Source organism: Oxyura jamaicensis, chromosome 1 (genome assembly GCF_011077185.1).
Source record: "Oxyura jamaicensis isolate SHBP4307 breed ruddy duck chromosome 1, BPBGC_Ojam_1.0, whole genome shotgun sequence".
Taxonomy (NCBI): Eukaryota; Metazoa; Chordata; class Aves; order Anseriformes; family Anatidae; genus Oxyura; species Oxyura jamaicensis.
In genome coordinates this window covers 1,962,173-1,981,274 of record NC_048893.1, presented here as the reverse complement: position 1 = coordinate 1,981,274, position 19,102 = coordinate 1,962,173, and the positions used below count along the sequence as shown (strand labels likewise).

At 44.6% G+C, this 19,102-nt stretch overlaps 1 protein-coding gene across 4 annotated transcripts in view; it reads right to left on the bottom strand.

Moving 5' to 3' along the window:
* CHCHD3 (coiled-coil-helix-coiled-coil-helix domain containing 3) overlaps window positions 1-15,882 on the bottom strand; it is a 149,511-nt gene extending 133,629 nt beyond the window's left edge. For 2 of the 4 annotated variants that reach the window (XM_035334159.1, XM_035334168.1), the window contains exons 1-2: window positions 15,719-15,882; window positions 13,440-13,515 (exon numbers count right to left, since the gene is read on the bottom strand). In XM_035334159.1, coding sequence (XP_035190050.1) covers window positions 13,440-13,515; window positions 15,719-15,799 — 157 coding nt within the window. In that variant the 5' untranslated portion in view covers window positions 15,800-15,882. The remainder of the gene's footprint in view (window positions 1-13,439; window positions 13,516-15,718) is intronic. The other 2 variants (XM_035334175.1, XM_035334183.1) reach the window with 2 other exon arrangements.
* Window positions 15,883-19,102: the final 3,220 nt, after the last annotated feature.

Genomic DNA, 19,102 nt, shown 5'->3' with positions numbered 1-19,102 from the left:
TTTAATTAAATCATCCTTATCTCAACCCGTGAGTTGTTCTTTCCTTTACTTCTTCCCCTCCTCATCTGAGGAGGGGGAGTGAGAGAGCGGTTGTGGTGTTCAACTGCCTAGCACGGTAAAACCACCACACTAGGTTAAGTGATGACTTTTCATGAGTGGCTGAACTGGATGAGTTAGCATGGATACGTAATGGGATAAAGAAAGCCTAACGTTATTTTCTGTCGCTGTGCATCCCATATACACAGCGCACGTGACTATACATATTCATAAGAAACTCAATTTTTCTTCTTCCAATAAATGTCTGCAAGATATAGATCCATATTAATTTGGCTTTCCAACCTGAACTTGACACGTTCCCTGTGTTTTTGTGTTCCACTCGTGTATTGGTAACTTTCAACGATCTCAACACGCCCTGTAACAGTCTGTCTTTCTGTAACGGCCACAAAGAGGTTCCAAACCGATCTGAACAATCAATCAGGAGAAAGAGGACAAGGCAAACAAACGAAAGATAACGGCAAACCAATATTTGCTGCAGGATACTCCATGATGATGATGCCTCATCAGCCCTCTGCCCTCCAACCCCTTCACTATTGCTTACACTATTTCCAAATCTGGCTGCATGTTCACAGGTCCAAATGCCAAAGGAAATTCCCTATGGCTTGCAAATTTAAAACCCACAGCATTTTCCTTCCCACGAGTAACTAAGTGATGCCATGGCTTCTTGGGGATTTAGGTTCTATTCCTCTTATATACACAATAACCCTACCTCCTCTGATATCGCCATACCATTTGAACCACAAAGATGAATTCTGTGGCTCGTCCAAAGCTTCACAAACGCTGACCGCCCATCAGCACGCCTGTATTGACTCATCAGATGTGTTAGAGGGGAGTTTGGCCTGCCCATCCTGCATGAGGTCATAATTCACAGATCCGCCAGACCCCTGAGGGGGTCACACAGTGTCATAAAACTGGTTCCAAATGACCCTCCTGCACTGATAGGATCACACACTGATACGAGCATCCATCACTAACTTGCAGCTACTGTTGCCTAAAGCTACCACCAGATGTCAAATTTAACAAGTCACCTTTGAGTTTTAGTACCTAGCAGAGCAAACAGCTGCTTGTTTGTCCCACCCCACTGCCGGTTTTGAAGAACGGCATCTTCCTGCACCCAGTTCGTTCCTTCAGCTTCTGAATTTCAAACGTGTGCGACAGCCGAGCATCAGATAGCACACCAAGCGCAGAACCAGACTCCGTGGCCTTCCAAAAAGGAGGATCTCCCCCGTTCATCTTGACCCACGCTCTCTCCCCCCCAGCTCACTGATGCCTAGGCTTTTCTGCAGCCTTGCAAATCCCCAGGATTTCCCTGGCTCTGCCTTTCGGTATGCAACAGCAAGCCTCTGTTTCTCATAATCCTCTGAGCCCCATCTCCAAGCACATCCCCAGCATTAAAGCATCTTTCCTTTCTCATCACAAATGCTCTGATTTTTTCCAGACAGGGTTCCACATCTGCGAACCCAGCAGTTACCCTTCCCTTTGCAGCCACGGAGACTGGCCCTCTTGAAGAGAAGGGGGCAAGAAAAGAAGTCCAGCAAGATGCAGGATGAAAGATCACAGAATCAGTTGGAGAAGACCTCTAAGATCACCTGGTAGCCTTTAACCTAGCACTGCCACGGCCACCATCAAACCACGTCACTAAGTTCTACATCTACACGTTTTTTAAAAGACCTTCAAAAAAAAGGAAAAAAAAAAGATGAATAAAGGAAAAAGAAATTTCACAGCACCGATAAGATGGAAGGAAAGGGATATGGGATTCAGAGGGAAATCTGTAATTAAACTAGTGAAGGAAGAAGACTATTTGTGAGGTATGGCTGCTTGCTGGTAAGAGATCTCATCTTCATTGTAGCAGCTGTCCCACAGATCAACATCACTCATTAAGAAGCATCTGTCCTGAACGCGTCCTCTTGAGGAAATTTCTAGAAGCACAAAAAAAGGCTTAATGGTCAAATAAAGGAAGTCACAATGTGCTGCTTGTGGGAAACTGCGGTAGTTATCTTCATTTTGCAAATCTGGTCAGCAGTGTGAAGACAATCTATGATAATATAATGCTGATCAGGACACCTTATCGGGAAACACTCTGACAGTGCCACTTGTCACCCATTTGTTAATGCTCAGAAAACACGCACGTAAGTTAATCACCCTCAAGAAGTTTACCTCTCTGTCCAGTTTGGATAAAACTGGTTCACAACTTTGAAAGTTATTGTGGGAAAGAGGGAGGATGAAAACAAGTTATGTAAGAGGCCATAAGGCAACCACGCTGCAGAAAAAGTAGGTCTTCACCTGTAAAGGTTAATGAAAGGAGAGGAGAAAAAAAAGGAAAAGAGTTTCACCCAGAGATATCATTCATCAATACATCTGCTGATCCAGTTAACCTCATTTCTCAGCGGTCGGAGCTGCGTGCAAAAATAACTCAAGATGCCAAACTTCTGCTGTGTGCAATTAAAGCAATCCAGCGTTTATCGCTAAACTTTAAAGAGTAGGAAAATTTTCCAGAAGCTGACTACTCAAAAAAAAAAGTGGAGCCACCTCCACATCGAGTCATGATTTTATTTATCAATGACATGGGCACTGAAAGGAACTGTGCACAAAGTCTGAAAGCAATCACTTCACTTAAAATTAGGGACAAAGAGAAGCCCGCAGTGATAAGTAAGTGGATCTTTAACAGCTGTTGTGGCGCTCTCAAACCTAATCTCCAGTTGATTCATGCAAGTTACAACAGGCTGATACAAGGATGTTTTGTATCAGCGTAAAGAAAACAGTAATTCCAGAATTTGTTTATTCAGCTCGGATGCAAAATACAGCACTCGGTCTCATCACCAGAATGAGGAGGCTAGAATCTGATGATGCTCCCTAGGATTTAGAAAGAATCCAAATCCGAAGCACGAGAACCCTTAATTAGCTTTTGTAACCAGGTCCTACAGATCAGGATCACTGACTCCCGAAAGGAAGTGTACAAGTACCAAGCGTCTAAGTACCTTCTTAGGTCTCAAGGGTAATGTTTCCAGTTTCCTGTATCCCACACAGCAGCAGGTTTAGTCTGAAGGGTAGCCTGAAACACAAGTTTTAATAGCAAAAAGTGACAGAGGACTTATTTTGTGTAATATCAATGGTAGGGCACAAGAAGCCCGATTAGAAATAGCTAATGTTTCAAGTATATGCACTACAAAACTATGGAGGGCGCTTAGGTTGTGTGCAAAGGAGCAAGGACTTGTTTCTGTTTAGTTCCCTTCCAGTTTCCTACAAAGCACTGTAGTGTGTTTTCCTCCAGCTTCAGCAAACCTGGCTTTATATTTAACCATCAGACAGCTACGGTATCGTTAATTCTGAAATGCGGGAGCTGAAGTATTGTCAACCCAATATTTTGCCCTACATCACTGCTTGTAATAAGAAATGAAAATTAAAGACAAAGCCGTGACATTTATAACTGTTTTCATTATTCAGAAACGATCACAAAGGAAAAAACGCTGAAATGTTTAAAATTCTTGCAGTCATAATCTACTCATTATGAAAAATGCCAGTGTTAATGAGATACAGCACCAAGACAAACTTTTCTAAATGACTGGTCTCTAAATTGATGTACCGCCTCCACCGCTGATAGCTTTTTAATGGAGGAAGTTGTTAGCTGGAAGGAAAACCAAAACCCTACAGAAGGGTGCAGTGAACAGCAGCAATGCCAAAAAAAAAAAAGCATATAGGGTCCTGTTCTAGATCGAGCTGCCTTTATAGGTCACCAAATACTGGTTAGCCCAGCATGAAAGGCAAAGATCAGGAATGAAAAACCTAAAGACAAAGAGGAGCTGGTCAGCAGATGCTTCCTGTTAATCCAAGAACATGAGGCTCACTTTTCCTTCGAGTAAATCGCTCTCTCCCCTCCTCTTCAACTGCCAGTTCAGATTAAAAGGAGACAGTGTTCAGCCCCCTCTTCAACAGCCTGGCATAAAACCAGGTTGGTCCTCAATCAAAACTTAACTGATCACGAGACACGATGGCAACGTCAAGTGCTACTTCTCCAAAAATCAGTTTCCGTAGGTTTCTGGTTAGCATTTTTACACGCTTAAGCCACTCTTATAATAGGAAAAAGTCAATTGTCTTGGATGAAACACAGTATCTCACCCCTAGTCTAAATGACCAGCTTCGACTGGATGCTTATTTTTCAGGTGATTAACAGCAGGTGAAATCAAACGTTGTTACGAAGCTAAAATTGAGAATCCAATAAGCTGGCTTCAAGAAGCATTGTCAGGTGTTGTAACAAATACACAGATGTTGCAACAGATACGTGACAAACCTCAGGGGCGAAGAGAAGAACATCCTTCCTCTGGTTTTTAAGTCTAAACTTCAAACAACAGGTAATAATACCTGAAAACCGCAATTTCCAGGCTGGCGTTCCTCAAAGTTTACTGGTAGATCTGCACATGAGATCATTTAAAATGGAGGAATTTGGTACACATGCAAACGTGCAAAAGTCTCGGGAAAAAAAAAAGAAAATTGTAGCAGGAGCTGAAACTGCATAATGGCTCCCCAAGGCAGGAGGGAACATAAAGAAAAAAGACTGAGTGGTTACCTCCTGTTTAACTAAAAAAACAAGCGGTAGAAACCTTTCAAGAAGCAGCACTTTACAATATACTTAACCTGTCTGATCTGACAGGTGATGAAGAGGTTTAGTAACACTTGGTTGCAGCCTGAAGATGAAGGAATAAAACAAAGCTTTTCTTTTCATCTTAATGTGATAAACCATGCCTCCAAAGCATTCTTTAATACCACACTGAAGATTCCCTAACCTGTACATAAAGCATGATGGAAAGCGAAGGAGCATTATCTATTAAACCCACAAAGTTTTATTACCTCGGCAGGATAACAAGGCCTCCGAGTAACGTTACACCTAGCAAGTGGTGTTTTTAAATAACGCTAAGGAAAAAAAAATGCACCTAGAACCCCCTCCCACTTGGTCTGCTTGGAAATGGTCTCTTCCCAGCTCATTGGAGGCTGGGTTTGGAACTATTTGGAGATGTTCTTCCCTCATAGCAGTCCCCACTCGTTTCATTTTAGTAACAGTTGTAGTCAGTGGAGAGAAAACTTGGATAAGAACACATTTTACTCTCAAACCGGAGAGGACGTTACATGGCTGGATGACAATTTCCTTGCACAGTGCTATCAAGACAAATACTGGTCCAGGCAAACAATTCCCATTTACTTATCAGCTTTACTTCATTAAAGCCATCAATATTTTTGATTGTATTCTTTAAGACAGCAGAACTATTCAAGCTGCTTCGAATGACTTTCATTCTAACCGTCCTTTAAATTGCATACCCCTTTATCTCAGTCAGCTATCTGGACTTCTCGACCTATAATCCCAGGAAGGTCTCCGAAGGACAAAGGAGAAGGAGCTGGGTTTTGTTCCGGTGCCTAGACACAGCACGGACTAGAGAAGTCAAAGGCTGAAATTTCACAGGAAATATCCAATTGTTCACAGCACATCCACTGCCAGCAATCTCCAGCACATTTAGCTCTCAGTATGAACCAAGAACTTCAGTGTACATGAACTGTGATTTCTGCCTCTTCCCAAATCGGCCTTGTAACCATACGATGGATTCTGGCTGCATTTTCCAGAAGCTTATCCCAAGGCTGAGCTCCAACCGGCTATGCTCAGAGGTCTGCAACTTTGCCAGGATTTAACTACAAAACCATTCAGTGCTCAGCCTTGTAAAAGGCAATGGCAACAACTCCACGCGTAAACGCAAAAGCATTTAGTCCTTAAAATTCATTAGGACATGCATTTGGCAAAGAGCTCCATGAAATGCCTACAATCTCTTTTTCCCAGGTTATTTTTTTCCCCTATATTTTTAGAAACCGGCTTCCTTAATTCAGCTTGCTGCAGTACTAGAAATTAACACAAGAATCCCACGCCACAACTAATAGCTGTCTTTAAGCCTGATTTGCCCCTGCCTACTAGAAGATGTTGTTTTAGCATGCACAAATCTTGGGCTTCCACATCAAAAAGCAGCCAGTTCTAACTTAGAAGCCATTTCTAAGCAAATTCTTTGGCTATGCTTGTTATACCAGCTATGACAAAAATTGCTTTGTGTGCGCACCGCACAACTACTCAAAGATTTTTAGAGCAAACATCTGCACTCAGTAAACCCTAATAGGGCACATGCAGCCTAAAGCAGAATAGCATGAAATTTAATTTTGACAAATCCACTTGAGACCAAAAAAAGCACACAGTATGCAGTACATAAGAATTACCTGTTTCAAAGAATATATGGAAACAGAAATGACACGTCTAAATGAGTGCCATTGAAAGCTAAATTCTGCCGATCCGCTAAGAGATGCACACACACAAAACCACTTGTAAGAGGAAAAGCTATAAAAGAAGCTGGCTATCATCAAATGAATCTAACTCAGCCTAAGACCTAGTTAATTATGCATCCAAGTAGGACAGGATCTGATGGACTGCTCTTTCCTTAAATTTCATATGGAATATCAAAAGTTCTATCGGTTTTAAAATTAGGTCCCCTAATTCTATCAATCAGATGTCCACCTGAAACTTGACAATATCCATGTGATATATTTGCTCTCTCACTCCAACCTACACGTAGGAGACAAGAAGGAAAAAAAAATCTCAATTCCACAAGCTCTCAAAAATCCAATTCTTCCATTTGCAGAACCCCTGAAAGCTTCAGAATTCGTTTCTTCAGCTCCCTTTACAACTCTGAGCAACAACAAATAAAGCAATAGCAGGAGCAGAAGGAGAAAGGGGGGCTGGGAATCAATTACTTCAATTCCAGCCATAAATGCCTCCCACACATGGGCCACTTTTTCCATACAAGCTTAAACATGATTGTTACATTAGAGTGCGAGAAACAAAAAGGAGAGAAAGAGAGATGCAGAGAGACATCTCCATTTGGCCCATCCTCCCACTGCAAGCACAAACTTAATCCAAATTTGCACCATGACAAACCGGGGTAATGCTAACAAATGCCATTTCCTGGGGCACGTTTCAGTGCACGCATTTCATGCGGTCTTCTTCAATACTGAGAGAGGAATAAGGTTTTTTAGGGGCTTGGTTGGGTTTTGTTGCATTTTGTTTTGGAGAAAAACTACAAATTTAGTCTACGAAAACTTGAGGATTGTTTCAATGAAAAGCAACGCAACTTATTTTATTGGAAAGAAAATAATCCAAACCATTTTTGGACTACTATGCAATGGACTAAGTGTACTTCGGAGATAACACCATCCAAGTTAATACCTGAAAATGGAAGGACTGTGGTACCGAATATAGCTATTATATTGTCTGTGCCACTCAATGACAACATTTGAAGAATTTCTACGTAATATTTCCGTATGCTAACCTGTGCTACAAATCACCTCTGTCCTACCTTTCCCTAAACTGATGGTGTACTCATTGTTTTGTACTATTTCCCAGAGGCGTGCTCATGCTTGTTCCCTCCCACTGGCACTTGCACTTAAGCCACCAGTGATGAAGTTGCTTGAGCAGCTGATTTAGGACAGAAACCCAAGTTTGACAAGATTTGCAAAGCTGTTCCAAAAGCCAGCTGTCACCAAGAAGGAAGAGTGAGGCTGCTGGTCCTGCATGTGCTCCTGCTCCTCCCGCAGACACTTCTCAGAGCACGCAAGGTTCAATTCAGGGAGCTAAACCAGCACTAAACTCTTCTTGTAGGAGTTTCCTGATGGCTTAGATCCCTGCACACCACCTTATAGGATGAGGCATGATCAGACATGAGACCATTAGATGAGGTCAGCTGTAAGACCATACCTTCAAATAACAGAAGTTTGCCTGAGAAGTTGCAACAAGCCCTGCCATTCTACCTTTGGGTGCTTTACAAGTCTGCTGCTCCCTGGGGTTTATCAGCACGCACAGCGCAATTACAGTGGGCAGCCCAAAGGCGCAGCGACGATGAATTCTCAAAGATGGTATTTCGGTGAAGAGTCAAAGCATCTTTGAACTGGACAAACACGGGGAGTATAGGACACAAGAGTACTCTGTGCACATACAGGCTTTTGCATTTCCACCTTAAAAAATAGTTACCAAGACCAGCATTTGTAAGGTGTACAATTGTGTAACTTATCTGCATTCAACAATCCAAGCCTTTTAAACAACTACATCAGGACTTTTCCCCTCTTCTCTAACACTCCACCACATCTACCCAACCCCCCTTTAATCACGTGCCACCTTTTTGATGAGGTTCATACTGTACTTGCAGGATGCAGAGTGAGCTAAGCCCTCCCACAGCTCTCCTGTCCAATTTCCATGGCAAAAAGGAAACCAGAAGTGCCAGCTGCATTAGTTGGTAGTTTTTCCTTCTAATTTTAGTCCAATTTTACAAGGACGTACCCAGTCATCTGAAAGCATTCACAGAACACCGTGCATGTCACACAGACAGTGAGAACTTTAATTTATGCAAAACTTACTTCATCTCCCATGCATAATTCCAGATTCCCTATACTCCTGCAATCCAGTGACATGAATGTCAGGTTCGAGTAAAGATTTGCTGTTAGAGTGACAGCACTAAAAGTTAGGCATCTTTAGCAGTCGAGTGAGTTACAAGACGTTTCACCTTTTGATAATAAAATACTTCCATCAATAGCGAACCTTTAACCCAAAGAATATCAATATACATCACCGAAAATAAAGTTATCTCCGAGAAACTCGGTGACAACTAAGTGGCAATATAGCAAGACACATGAGAGCAAGAGTGAGTGCTGCAGCACCACGTGTAACAATACCCAAGACAGCTTGCTCAGATTCAGATCACGCATCAAAAAATACATGCCCTGAGCAGACTATAGCCTGAGTATCAGAAGCAAAGATGTTCTGATGAAGCTACCCTCCCTCTACGTGTCAGTATTTTACACCATGTAGCCACTTACCTCATCAAGGGCAGCAGGATGCACCTTCATAAAACTGCTGGATGTTGTTTGCAATATAATCTTGCCACGATGGCAAGTTTAGAGGCTTCCAGGATTTTCAGACCGAAAGCCAAGTCTTCAGTATTCCTCACAAACCTCTCAGCCCCTTCAAAAGACTTCTGTAGAAGTCAGACACAAATGAAACCAAACCTACAAACACAGCAGTTTCTAGGAGATCCAAATCAGGGCCTTCCAGGCTACCAGCTGTCCATGGACCAGCTCAGTTTGTTGGCTGGGGATTCCTACTTGATTTCACAGAGGCTTTCAGTGCCAGTTAGGTTTAAGAAGTTCTACTAAACAGTACCCAGAGCTGTACCTAGAATAAGGCAAAATAAACATTATCGAACGGAGACCAAGCTCTCCTGGTTGCTGCTGCAGGAGGAAAGGTTGCCAACTCATGGTACTGGCTGAAAGGAACAGCCTGAGATGTACAGGTGTTTCACAGCAAGACAAAAAGCAGCAATCAGCCCAGGCACCAAAATGTCTTGCTAAAGCTTTGTTACTGTTGTTTTTTCTTCCTCTTCTAAAAATAAGAGGAATTTTACAAAATAGCGTCACAGAAATGTCACTTTCCTTCATCCTTCAAATTATATAGAGAAAAAGTGTTGCAACAAAAAAAAAGTGAATGAAAATAATCCATTAAAGGGCACAGAACTAACAGGATTTATTGCTGAGGATTCTTGCTTAACTAGCATAAATTTAGCAAAACCCTGTAAACTTCCAGATACTCAAGTGCACTCCAGATACTCAAGTGCAAATCCAAAACAATTCAAAGTCACAAGAAATAAAGCAGAGCCTCCCACAACATTTATCATGAGGTACTCCAGTTCTAGGTTTATTGACTCTCCAGAAGTACCAGTACCAGCAGCAGGAGTAATGAGAATATATACCTGCTGTAATTCTTCAAATCATGAGGAGAAAATATTCCTAAAAGCTGGACAAAGAACAGGGTCAATGACCCAAGTAAAAAAGTCCTCAGATGCATCCTCCTGGGCTGCACATCGCCCAGGTGATCATAATGGCTCCCACTTGCATTAGAAAGAATAAAATGCTTGCACTTAGGGTGTGACAATAAGTTTGCCATCTCCAAATCTTAGGGCTGCGGAGGCATTTGGCTTCGAAGAGGGCTCAGGAGGTGATTTTGCCAAATGCTCTGCTCAAAGCAGGGTCAGCCTGGAGGTCACACCAGGTTGCTCAGAGGTTTACCCTCTGAAAATCTCCCGGAATGGACAGAGCACACTACACTGGTGCTTGCAGCGTGCTACATCTACCAGCGTTTCACTGGTCTCATCATGACATAGTTTTTCTTTGTTTCCAGTCTGTATCTCTGCTTTCACGTCCACTGCCTCATCTTCACGCAATGCACCACAAGGTGCCTGCTGCCAGCTTCTCAGTAAGCTCCTCACTGCTACGGGGATGCTGCTATTAGGTCTCACATAGGAGTGGGTGACACAGTACAGTAACAATAAAAAAATAACACAGTTTAAAGAAATAAAAATCCTCTGTATCCCCAGCGTAATCTGCTTCTGCAAAGGAAAAAAAAAAAAAAAGAATGTCTGGCTGAGATGCAGAAACTTGATAACTTAAGCATTTGTTCTTTTTTTGCCCCCCCACGACAGACCATTAGCCTTCCTGACATGCACTAAGCTAAAATGAATTAAACCATGAATTAAACCATTCCCTTTGTCTGCTACAACTGAAGCTTTAGGTGTCATATACCCTCAAAAAAAAAAAAAAAGCTCTCATCTGACCAAATTACTTTTCATCAATATTGCTTTATAAATTACAGACATGCTTTAAAGATTTTACACTCGTTAAATATTTTAGTGCGTTTAATATTACTCTGAAGTCATAAAATGATCCAAGCAAGCCAGCATGTTTTAAGATGCAGCATTTAGATGCCAGATTTCATTCTGAGTGTATATAATTTCATTTTCCCACCCCAAACTGAAGTCAATAAATACATCATAGATCAGCAAGCAACAAGATACACACTTCCACATGTAATCTAATCCATTATTCCTGAAACAGAAGCTATCAAAGACTTAAGGATTGTTTTTAATAGCTTTAACGTTTCTCCCTCTAGACTTGTTTTTTTAATGCAGACAAGCATTATTTGTCTAGAATGTACAAAGATATAAATGCAGGCTAACCAACTGTCAAGTTCTGATGTTGGCTGGCTGGTGGTCCAGAAGCCAGAACCAGCCTCCAAACACCACAACCCTTGGAAAACCCTTCAGAAGCAGCGAGAGATCCACTCTGTCCCCAAAACAACTCATCATCCCCAGATTCACACACAGGAGGGGAGGAGCTGCCTGGAAACAGGTCTCTTATTATCAGTGCAAGAGGCTTAACGAAAAAAACACCAAGCACACCTGCATCACAGCAGAACAAGTCTCCAGGTCTGGGATCCAGCCCCCACAGCCATCACCAGGGAAGCTGAACGTTAAATCATCAGAGCACCAGCTTTGACTCAAGTGCTGCTCCTGTAATGCCACCTTATCAGCCAAATTCAGACTCTTGACAAGCTAAGATGTAGCTACAAGACAAACAGGTTGGCTGCTCTTACAGCATCAAAGAGATTCACTAGTTTGCAACTCTTCATCAAAAAACATCCAGTGAAAGGAACGGATGGTGTGGTAGCACGTACTTAGGTATAATTTCATCTTCTTAAATACAAATCATTTGAGCAACGGGCGTATAACCCGGATTATCCTGTGTAAACACAAGCACCTCACCTAAATTACTGGTTCTTAGAGCACAAATATGCGTAACCTTTCCTGAGCTTGCAAAGGGTCGAGTGATTTATTAGGCCCATACGTGCAAACTGTGAATTAGTAAAGAATTTGAGAGATTACAGCCTTCATCTCCAGTGACCACATCCCCAAAACCCCAGCTGATGTTCACAAGGTTATTTCCAGAACCCAGGTTTAAGGATGACAAAGGAACGAGCACCACAATAAAAGCAGCTAGCATGCACAAGTACTCTGTCATATAAATCCTTTACCCAGAATAATTTAAGTTCTTCACCTAGAATGATTTACCTAGAATCATTTCTTTTACCTAGAATAATTTCTTCACCACACCAAAATGCACATTATCTTGTGAGATGGACACTATTTGAACAAGAGAGAATCTGGCAGTTTGTGTGCCAGCCCTACTCTATCTAAACTTTATTTAAGCTAGCACCAAATTCTAGGAAGTTTTATCAGGCAAACTAAGTTCACAAGCCAGTCTAACTCCATTTTAGCACAGGTATTTTCCTTGTCTTCACTGTGTCCCAGCCTTCCCTTTCATAAAGGGGAAAGCCAAACCTCTAAAGCTGCAGCACTTGGGAATACTTGTGAAACATCCTGGGGTGGATTCACCTGATACCCTTAGACACTGCCATCTAAACTCTTCACCCCGGCGCTCCTGGAGCACAATATGTCACATCCTCAAGCACAATTCCCAGATAAGCCACATGAATCGTCCCCCAGAACATCTTTTTCTTCCCACGGACCTCAGAAGGAACCCAGCTCAGACACAGCCACCTACACCATAAACATCTCCAGTCATGGAGCAGGAAACCACCTTCCTATGCTTCGGATGAAAAAAAAAAAAAAAAGGTCCTGCTCATTCAGGTCCTGCTGCAAGGCCCAGTGTTGCCACAGTTCTTATCAGGAGGCTGGATTTTGGTGGGGTTTTGTTGGTTTGTTTCAAATAGCAAGGCAGAAGGCCCTTTGGGAATATCGTTACTGTGAATATTTCTGAAACGCTGATAGGAAAAGAAGCCTTCCTCGAACCTGACAGGTTTCACCCAGTCAACAGCCATAAATCACGAGCTCCAAGCCCTGCCATTCATTTTCACTCCTTCGGTAGCTGTGTCATGTTCACTCTGCTGAACTGTTTTAAATTAGACCAGCGCCTGCCTGGCACCCAGCCCACTCGATGCATTCGAACAGACCTCAAGAACGAAAACACAAAGTGGTAAGAGAGCCATCATTTTGAGCCAGCGAGCTGTGTAAACTGCACACAACTTGTTTCCGCTATTCCGTAACAGGGAAATAACACATCATTCTTTTATCTTTGGGTTAACCATAATTCAACCAAAGCTCACTGTACTAAAATTCAACGTTGATTAAATGCACGAGAATTTCCACTCCAGGACTCAATGCATACTTCCATATTTGGTTTTTCTAATTTTATAAAAGAAAGGCCTTTAGATAGTAAGTTATAGAAAATAACTTAAAAAAACGAGTCTAATAAGCAGTTGTGTCGCACGTTTTATTGTCAGAAGAAAATGCAGAGTAATATAACTCATCCGAGACTGTTTCCTACTTCAAAGAGACCGGCAAAAGTTAATGTTAAAAAATATCATCTCAATTAAATGGCAACAGGTTTGTCACAACGCTCAGAAAGGCACATTCAATTTCCTTCCCTTCGCCAAAGCACAGAAAATACAGGCGTACCTGCACTGGATGATCGGTGCTGTCTTCCACTGGCTGAAGAAGGTTCCTTCATACGATCAATGACGCTGTCAGAGAGCTGAAAAATAGAAACCCCAGCCCAAACTGAGTCAGACTGCACCTTTCCTTCATTTTTATTACCCCTCTCCCCCCACCAAAAATGCAGTCAATTTTAAAATTAAAAAACAAAAGAGCACAAAGCCCCAAAATAAGATATGCCAGCAGCTCTGCTTCTTGGGGTGAGCACTTACCCCTGAGAGCAAAGAATGAGACTGAACAAGGTCATTTTGGCTCTTGCACCACAAGAAACTCATGTGACCAAATAGAGGATACAGGGAATGGTAAAGGAAACAATCCCCCTTGACACGTTGCTTGTAACAAATCAGCTTTTTTGCCCTTCTCTGTTATTTGGGTACCAGAGGAACAGCACGTTGTGCAGTTGCAGAGGAGCTTCATCCCGATACAGGTCACAGCACGGAGGTCATGCACTGAGTTTGTCCTAACACTGACACACACACACCCTAAAGCTCTGGCACTAATTATGGGGACTTCACCTGGGAATTCGAGTCACGCCCATATCAGACCTACTGTTGCCCATAGAAAAAAAATAACAGAAGTTAAAAGAATAACATGAGACTTCTTGTTTTCCAACTTTGAACTCCCTTTTGGTTTCTTCAAACATCAACTCTATAAACATACAGTTTTGACTGCCCATGACAATTCATTTTCGTTAGAGAACTCTTTACTAAAACTACAGCGTGGTATCTCTTGCTGGTAAAAATCTGTGTTAGAAAACTTTTGCTAACATTTGTGGGCTAACATACAACTGAATGTGTAAAGTTCCTCCAGCGTAAGGTTTCTTACCTCCATCCTAAAGCTGTGAACTCAACATGACACAGTCTTATGTACGTAAACGGACCCAGTACAGATGCCCTACTGATTAACATCAGTTATTTAACGAAGCTAGATCTTCCTAGTGCCTGCGGCATCATTCACGTTACACTCCCACTATTTCAAGAGCTAGGATACCTTACAGAAATCTCAGTAGCTCTTCCTAATATTCAAGCAACTGGAGCCAGCACTAAAGTAGAAAAATGTTGTGCAGACATCACAGAACCCAGTGCGTCGAAGAGGACGCACTCTGCTGTGCACACGGTGTTACTGGCACCTATTTGCCCCAGAGCATTTGATGACCAGAGCAGGGAAACATTAGTGTGCTGAAAAAAGCAGGAGTTACTGTCATCCTTTGCTGTTCACTGCTCCTCCCCGTGAGCAGCAATAAAGGGCAGCTGCTTATCGTTCCTGCTAGGAACTGCGCTGTGTCACTGACAAATTTCTATGCCACAAGGTTTTGTGGTGCGGTGTCAGGAGCTTTCTGGTACGTTACAGGTAACAGCATGCCCTAGGTAGGTACAGAACAGGAATGCTTCTGTAGGTGCACAGAGTCATAGAATGGTTTAGGATGGAAGGGACCTCAAAGATCATCTAGTTCAAACCCACTACTATAGGCAGGGATGCCATAGACTACACTGTGTGTAAGAGAACATGGGGACAAGAGGAGCTGGGATACACAGAGACCAGGGGAGACAGAAGCAAGCCCTAGGAGGTGCAGCTGAGGGAGCTGGGGGTGTTTGGTCTGGAGAAGAGGAGGCTCGGGGAGACCTTATTGCTCTTTACAACTACCTGAAAGGAAGGCGTGGGTAGCTGGGGGTCAGCCTCTTCTCACAGGTAACTAGTGATAGGACCAGAGAGAAGGGCCTCAAGTTGTGCCAGGGGAGGAAACGAGGAGACATTTCTGCTCAGAAAGGGCAGTCAGGCATCGGGACAGGTTGCCCAGGGAGGTGGTGGAGTCACCGTCCCTGGGGGTGTTCAAGGAAAGGCTGGACGTGGTGCTTAGGGACATGGTGTAGTGGGTGACATTGGTAGTAGGGGGGTGGTTGGACCAGATGATTCTGGAGGCCTTTTCCAACCTTAATAACTGTAGGACTCTAAGCAGCTCCTCCAGCCCTCCCACCACCCTCACACTCCCTGCCTACAAGAAACCAGCAATGAGCAGGGACCCAGCGCCAACCAGAGCAGCCAGCCAGCCTGGACAGGCCTCTCCCTACCCGGAGAAAAAGCAGAGCCGTTTCCCTGAGCGCCCTGAGTGACAAAACCCCTCATTAACGGGACAGGGGGGAGGGGAGAGACGGCCAAGGGACCGTGACGAGAGAAGGGCCGGGCTGGGCCGGGCCGCAGCGGCCCCTCAGAGGACCCCCGTGCCCGGGAAGCCCCGTGCTCACCCGCACGCCCTTCACCACCGTGATGTTCTCGTTCTCATCTGCCTCGAAGGTGACCCGCCGGGTGCTGCCGCCGCCGCCCATCTTCGCCCGGCTGCCACCAGGCCGCGGCCCAGGGGACGGCCCCAAGGAGACTGCCCGTGCTCGCTGCCAGCCGACGCCGCAACAAGGCCGCCCCTCGTTGGCCCGCCGCTCGCCTCGCCCCTCCCTCCGCGCTTTTAAGCCTGCGCGCCATTGGCTGCGCGGCGGTAGCCATGGAAACCATGGAAAGAGCGGGCGAAGTACCCGGAAAGAGTGAGGAAACTTTTTCGGTTTAAACTTTCCGAGGGGGGCAGACTACAATTCCCAAGATGCTTAGCGCCATGAGCTCGTGGAGGGGGGGCGGATCTGCCGCGCAGTGCCTGCTGGGTAGTGTAGTCCTCCGCAGCCCCGGGTTTGAGGAGGTGTCCATTAGCTATGGGGCCGGGCTGAGTGTGTGGAGAAATGCCGCTAGGGCCCTCCCGGTGCCTTCTGGACCCCTCAACGCCTCTCTCGGGGGCGTGGAGGAGGGTGGTTGTGCTCCTGTCCTCGCAAAGCCAGGCTCCTGTAACAGTGCCTCAGTGGGGTTGGTGCCTCAGGGCTGTGCTGGGGATGTGGGGCTGAGCTGAAACCTCGGCCCTTTTTCCACATTATAACGCCATAACATTACGCTTCACTTTGCTCCTGTGGCCGTGTCATTTATTTTCCAAGAGCTGAATAATGTCAGTAACACATAATGCATTTTCTTTTAAGCCCACAGGGTAAGCTGCATGGGGAGGTAATTGTTCTACAGATAAAAATCTGCTCTGTAAGCTGGGGGAGTCCGATGGGTTACCTTTACCGACTGTCATAGTTGCAGAGGTATGTGCTGGGCAGAGGTCTGAAAAGAGGTGTTCTCCAGTGGATAACGTTAGAAAAAGAACTGCATTCTGGATCCCAGTGGTGTCAGAGACATCTCAGAGTCCCTAGGTATGAGGCAAGAAATACCATTACACAGCTGGTATATATGAATATACATCGTTTTTCCTCTCATACCGTCTGGCCTCTTTGCTTACTTTACCCACTTACTACATCTTGCGATATCTTAGCCCAGATATAATGCACAGTGAACCTCCTGTCTTCTTCTGCAACTTTTTGACACTGGTCAAAAATATGCAAATAGTAATAACCACAATATTTGGAAAAATATTTGGCAAGCAGGCGATCAGGCCCAGTCAGCATGGGTTTATGAAGGGCAGGTCCTGCTTGACGAACCTGATCTCCTTCTATGACAAGGTGACACGCTTAGTGGATGAGGGAAAGGCTGTGGACGTGGTCTACCTTGACTTCAGTAAGGCATTTGACACCGTCCCCCACAGCATTCTCCTCAGGAAACTGGCTGCTCGTGGCTTGGACTGGCATACGCTTCGTTGGGTTAAGAGCTGGATGGATGGCCAGGCCCAGAGAGTTGTGGTGAATGGAGTCAAATCCAGTTGGAGGCCGGTCACCAGTGGAGTCCCCCAGGGCTCAGTACTGGGACCAGTCCTCTTTAACATCTTCATCCATGATCTGGACGAGGGGATTGAGTGCGCCCTCAGTAAGTTTGCAGACGACACCAAGTTAGGTGCGTGTGTTGATCTGCTCGAGGGTAGGAAGGCTCTGCAGGAGGATCTGGAGAGGCTGGACTGATGGGCCGAGGCCAACGGTATGAAGTTCAACAAGGCCAAGTGCCGGGTCCTGCACCTGGGGCCCAACAACCCCAAACAGCGCTACAGGCTGGGAGATGAGGGGTTGGAAAGCTGCCTGGCAGAGAAGGACCTGGGAGTGTTGGTTGACAGTCGGCTGAATATGAGCCAGCAGTGTGCTCAGGTGGCCAAGAAGGCCAGCAGCATCCTGGCTTGCATAAGAAACAGTGTGGCCAGCAGGTCCAGGGAAGTGATTGTCCCCCTGTATTCGGCTCTGGTGAGGCCGCACCTCGAGTACTGCGTTCAGGTTTGGGCCCCTCGCTACAAGAAGGACGTGGAGGTGCTCGAGCGAGTCCAGAGAAGGGCTACGAAGCTGGTGAAGGGTCTGGAGAACAAGGCTTACGAGGAGCGGCTGAGGGAGCTGGGACTGTTCAGCCTGGAGAAGAGGAGGCTCAGGGGTGACCTTATCGCACTCCCCAGGTACCTGAAGGGAGGCTGTAGCGAGGTGGGGGTTGGTCTGTTCTCCCACGGGCCTGGTGACAGGACGAGGGGGAATGGGCTAAAGTTGCGCCAGGGGAGGTTTAGGTTGGATATGAGGAAGAACTTCTTTCCTGAACGGGTTGTTGGGCACTGGACTAGGCTGCCCAGGGAAGTGGTTGAGTCACCATCCCTAGAGGTCTTTAAAAGACATTTAGATGTAGAGCTTAGGGATGTGGTTTAGTGGATGATTTGTTAGCGTTAGGTAGGAGGTTGGACTCGGTGATCTTGGAGGTCTCTTCCAACTTAGACTATTCTGTGATTCTGTGAAACCTGTGGGATTTTTTCCCCCCATCCAAGTCCTTCGTCCGCTTAGCTCAAGGAAGGCTATCCTATTTGTACCAAAGTGACCTGAACCCTTCCCCTCCCTTGCAAGGCATCTGTCCTGATGTGTTGAAAGCTGCTCAGAGTGGATTATTGCGGCTCATGTCAACTGACTCATTTCATTTCTCTGAATAGATGTAAACATCATGTCGGTTGCATCAACAGCACTGCTCACATGTCCTTGATATATTTTCAAGCAATTTTTATTTGGACGTAAAGTGTCTGTCAGACGACATTTGAGCAGTATCTGCCTTCCTTGGGGCTTAAGATATTTGCTGAAGCATCGGCTGATCGCCACTTCACTACATAATAAAAATTGCTTGAGAATATATCAAGGACATATGAGCTGTTCTCTTGAGGTACGTGACGTAATGTTTATGCCTGTTCTTATAGATGTTAAACCAGTTTCTATGAGGGGCAGTATTATAAATACAACACCCTGGTAACTCTATACTTTTAAGGGAATAAATGGACCGTGTATCTATCTGTCTTGACACTGTGTGAGCACCAGCAAGCTGAGGATATTGATTTTTTTCTTTCTGCACCAGGAATGTTTTTAGAGGGTCAAATTGTATTTATTCAGTTAGCTATGTAACTGTTGCAAAGTGCCCTTCTCCAAATCAGAATCGGGCTCTTCTACTACATTTGTCCTTTCCTCTGTTTGGGGAATTCTAAGAAAATGCTCTTGTCTTGCTGAGCAGATAGACTTATAGTTAGGAATTGAGATTTTAACAACAGCTATTTTCTACTATGGGTTTTTCTGACTGTTTTGTGTGACTTGGAATTACAGAACACAGCAACATATGCATAGATTGGGGCTGGGGGGGTGGCATTCTTAAAGAAC